Genomic DNA, 4,671 nt, shown 5'->3' with positions numbered 1-4,671 from the left:
GTTGAATTTTGTCTCTGTTTCTTTCCCAAAAGGACATTTTTAGTTTTACACAATATGGGCAGTCTGTGAATTAGTGTTTGACTAGTTAACCTCAGGATTACTATCAAGGTAATATTCAGCTGTGTGTGCTAACCAGACTAGACACATTATACCAGGGGTGTCCAATTCTGCTCCTAGAGGGCCAAGGCTGCAACCGAAACCTTAGGCAGCTGATAGGTCCAAACTCAACAGATTTGGAAAGTTTAAACTTCAAGTAGGTTATCTAAAAACAAGTCACTATTACTTCTGAAGTTTAAAGTTGAGGCTATTCAGACACATTAACACTAAATAAAATCAGTCAGACAGTGTGCTGATACCAGTCAGTTGTATGATTTTATTTTCAAGAAAGGTATTATCAGATGGTGATTAAATGTATTTTGTTTGTATGAAATGCACAAAATTGACCAAATCCAAAAGTTAAATAAAATACTCAAGTCCCTTGTTCTTGTCGGCATCCTGCTCTTGGGTCTCAATCTCCACATGCTTCATGGCAATAAAATACTGCACGAAAGGCTCTCCCAATGCATCAAGAATCACACTGTCCTCTGACAGAGCCTCTAAAGCATCATCCAGTTTAATAGGGATGGGGAACTGTTTCTGCTGAACTGGAGCTCTGCTTAGAACCTGTTCGGCATTGAGATTACGCCTAATACCGTCCAGTCCCGCTGCTATCGTGGCCGCCAACACGATGTAAGGGTTGGCCATTGCCGAACCCAGCTTGTTATCGATGTGCATCTCCCGTCCACCATGAACCTTCACGTTAAAGGAACAGCTGTTGTCGTTGCAGCCGCATGTGGCGTAAACATGGTTCTTGGAATCTTTCTTGCCTTTGGAAAGCTGATTTCGACAGCTGATCCCTGGAGCCAAGAGGCAGCTCAGAGCGGCTGAGTGCTGGAGAAGACCTGAGAGCCACTTCCTGCCGATCTCCGAGAGTTCCCCGTTGCCTGAGTGGAAGAGGCTTCTTCTGCCACTGGCATCCCAAAGGCTATGGGAGAGTAATCCTGAATTGTTGATATTTTCATCCGTGAAAAAGGTGGCGATATAGTCAAATTTCCTGGCCATCTCTTTGATTCCCGTTCGGAAGGTGAAAGCGCTGTCGGCGGCATGGATTCCAAACCTGGATTTAAAGCAAATCTCCATCTGTCCTGGTCCATTTGCAGATGAGAAGCTCTCAACATCAACTCCCATGTAGTACATCCCACTGACTAACTGCTGAAGGAAGGGTTGATCGTGGTTGCTCAACAGTGTGGTGGCAGGGAAGAAGACAGCTTTGGGTCCAACTCGTTCAGGGACTCCGAAGATACAGCACTCATACGTGAAAGATGAGTGGAGAGAGAATCCCATGCTCTGGAGCTGGCCGAGCATCTGCTTGGCTATGAGGCGGGGTGATGTTCGCAGTGGTACTCCTGTGATTGTGCAGGGGTCACAGATAAGACGAGCGGTCTGGTCCGCCCAGGGGAGGATTTGGAATGTGGAGAGGTCTGGGACCAGGAGGACATCACTGCTGAAGGTGGCTGTGCTCTGATGATCAACTTCATCGACTTTGGGACTTAGGGTTAACTCCAGGTAGCTTCTCGGCATAGGGATGCCATATACAGCTTTTTCCTGTGGTGTCAATAATGATTCATTTTTAGTACTGATTCAGTATTTTCAAAAACACTTAAATTATTACAAAGGGATACTAAACAGTCAAACTTATTACTAACGTTAAAGCTGCTGTAAGCAAAGTTAGCCATCTTGCTGAGCCATCAACCTCACACCCTCTTCTCTCCAGCAAACCAAATCTCAGTAAACCCAAATGTGCAAATTGATAGATGACAGAGAGGTGCCTCCTAGTTTTCTTATTGGCTAACATGTGAGGGCCATGTTACATTATTATTATTTTTTTTTTTTTTTTTTTGCTTTTTACTGAGGACATGGCTGTCATAGAAACTTCTGTGATTTCTCATGACAATTATTTCATTGATATCAGTAGCTATTTTACATTTTGTCGAATTGGTGACTAAGTCACATGATCTCATTCGTGTGTTTTCATAGGATCTGACAGTATGGTTTAAAAGTGGGGTTAGGGATGGACCTAAAAAATACTTTTTTTCATATTAATCACATCTTACAAATTCATATGAAATTGACACTTTGTAAAATACCAACCCAATCTCAAGGCAATTCATACGTATTACCAGGTTGCTAAATCGTACATATTTTAGGAGTTGCTCAGTTCATATGAATTACCAACCCCAGTCGTACGAATTTGTATGAATTGGTCGTGAGATAGCTTTGAAAATATTTACATTTTCTAATGAGATTGTTGACTAAACCAGTAGAAAAATATGCCAGTGTATCATTATGACAAAATACACTTATATTCAAGATATAATGTATGAAAATTCTTGATCCCTTATACAGAGTTATTGTTTTACTTTTACAGAAGTAAGCAATAGAACAAAAACAGCAGCTTAAGATTGTACCATAATATACCAACACATTTTCTACAGTACAGAATCAATAAGAGGCATTTAAAAGATTTACATGAAAGAATCGAGCCGGGACTGTCTTGGATCGGGATACGCCATGAAGATCGGTGGCCTCAAAGCGAACAAAGATTATGTTTTCCCAGGCAATTTGCTGTTTTATTTTCTCAACGTCAGAAATGAAGCTTTGAGATGCAAAAGAGTGTTCCTGTGAGGTCTCTTTGTCTGTTGGAAATATGAAATGATTGACAGAGGGGTGAAAGATGAGAAAGTTAAATGAGTTAAACTCAGACAACCATAAATATTCTCATAGAAGAAGATGACCCAAAGGCACATACTGACCTGAATGTGATGTGCCAGCTTCACCCCAGTGGGATGTCTCAACAGTGGGGGATTTCACACCAGAAGACCTGTCTGGGGGCCCATCAGTCCTTGAAGACCTGCCTGAATCCAAGTTAGAGCTTCCTTCTCTTAGTCTGGACGCTCTCCTAGCTTCTGAAATTGGCTTGAAGGTGCTGAAACTCTTAAAAGGCACTTGGTCTGGCTTACAGTCCACTCTTTGACCAGGAGGGTAGCTCCTTCTTTCATATTGCCCTTTTGCACTCAGTAGGGAGCTCTCGCACAACACGCTTTTCAGTTCATCCATTGTTTGTTTGGGGACGCCACCCTCACTAGTTGGCATGTAATATTGCACGTTCTCCCTTCTCCATCCATGCCTGTTGGCGTAGTCGTCCTCTCTCTCGAAACCCTGGTACTGGGACTCACTGGAGACAGAGGGGCAACGTTGTGGAGGGCCGATGGAAATAAGGATGGGGTCATTTGTGGGGCCTGGAATTGGTACGTTTGACGGCACTATGGGTACAGATGTCCTTTTTCTGTCCCAGTTAGAGGAGGATAGATGCTTCTCTCTTAGATCTGCACCCTTCTTTCCTGCACTCATACTTCCTCCATCCACTTGGTCTGGAATGTTCTCCTGAAGATGAAATTTATGGCATTCAGACTGAATATAACTCACAATACAGTAACACATAATCTTATACCAAATTACCAGAATATGATATACATAAATTTTTATGTACACACTGCATTTAACAAAAATATATAAGTAAAAAACAAAACAATAACAAAGTTTTACCGTATCTTTGGACTCCTCTGATTCTTGCATTATGATCGGTTTTTATGTGAATGTCTGGAAAGTCATAACCATCTCCCAATCGAAGTGACTCACACAACTGACTAACAGAGACTGAAACAAACCAGTCCGCTCCCTTTCTCCTCAACCATTTGCATGAACCGTCCAGTCTGTTCAGTCCCACTCATCTATTGTGAGCTTCTGCACATCAGCTGTTTTCAACAGCCCACAACACATCATTCATCAAATCTCTAGAAAGATGCAGTTGTTTGACTAAAGGTTATTTAACAGAATGCCAACGCCATTGATTATAATGTGAACATAATTGAACACATATCTTTGCACTGTTGTTGCCAAATTTGAACAAATAAATAAAAGGCATATTTCATAGTTGGCTACAAACAAAGATGTATTTTATTCTAGAAAATTATTAGATTAACTGATAAATACACCAAGTCTTTGAAAAGGTCAGATGAAAACATTTATACAAGAATGTTAAATGTATAGATTATTTTACTACAATGAAGACAAGACAGAAATGTTTAGGTCCTAATCTTGTATTTTACAGTGAGCACCTTAGCTGTAGTTAAATATTGTAAATATATTGCACCTGGATCTTTATGTGTTTATTTTCAAATCAAGTTAGTTTGGACTGCTCCTAATTTTGTCATTGAGGCATTGCTAATAGCTCCTTTGTGATTAATTGTTTGTGATTTTCCTCATTGGAAGTGACTTTGGATATATGTGCCGGCTACATGAATAAAATAATAGAATTAACTTGTATTATGAATAAGTTCTGTCATGAAAAACTAGATTGGGCAGGCTGATTGGTTCCTGTTGTATCCGTAGCCAATGAGCTCTCTGCTCAACCTTCAAATACTTACTGTAGTCGTTGCAGCGCGCTTTCAGAAACCCTCCACCTTCCCCAGCTCCACCTGTATAGATCTGCTCTGGGTAATTCATGTATGCTATATTATACAGCAGCAGCATGTCTTACTTGCTCACAGCAGCGTGTTGTGTATGTTTTGG

At 40.9% G+C, this 4,671-nt stretch overlaps 1 protein-coding gene across 1 annotated transcript; it reads right to left on the bottom strand.

Annotated features, from left to right (window-relative positions):
* Positions 1 to 456: 456 nt before the first annotated feature.
* lgsn (lengsin, lens protein with glutamine synthetase domain) lies at positions 457 to 3,734 on the bottom strand (the record flags this gene model as incomplete). Its single annotated transcript, XM_079856899.1, has 4 exons — positions 3,646 to 3,734; positions 2,853 to 3,483; positions 2,569 to 2,735; positions 457 to 1,644 (listed from the first exon to the last, which is right to left on the bottom strand). Exons 1-4 carry the CDS (start codon positions 3,673 to 3,675, stop codon positions 457 to 459), a joined length of 2,016 nt encoding a protein of 671 aa, XP_079713025.1. The 5' UTR covers positions 3,676 to 3,734.
* Between the last annotated feature and the right edge of the window lie 937 nt (positions 3,735 to 4,671).

The sequence above is a fragment of the Squalius cephalus genome (genome assembly GCF_949319135.1).
Source record: "Squalius cephalus genome assembly, chromosome: 22".
NCBI lineage: Eukaryota > Metazoa > Chordata > Actinopteri > Cypriniformes > Leuciscidae > Squalius > Squalius cephalus.
The sequence above is the reverse complement of the archived record's forward strand: the minus strand, read 5'-3'. Positions and strand labels throughout refer to the sequence as shown.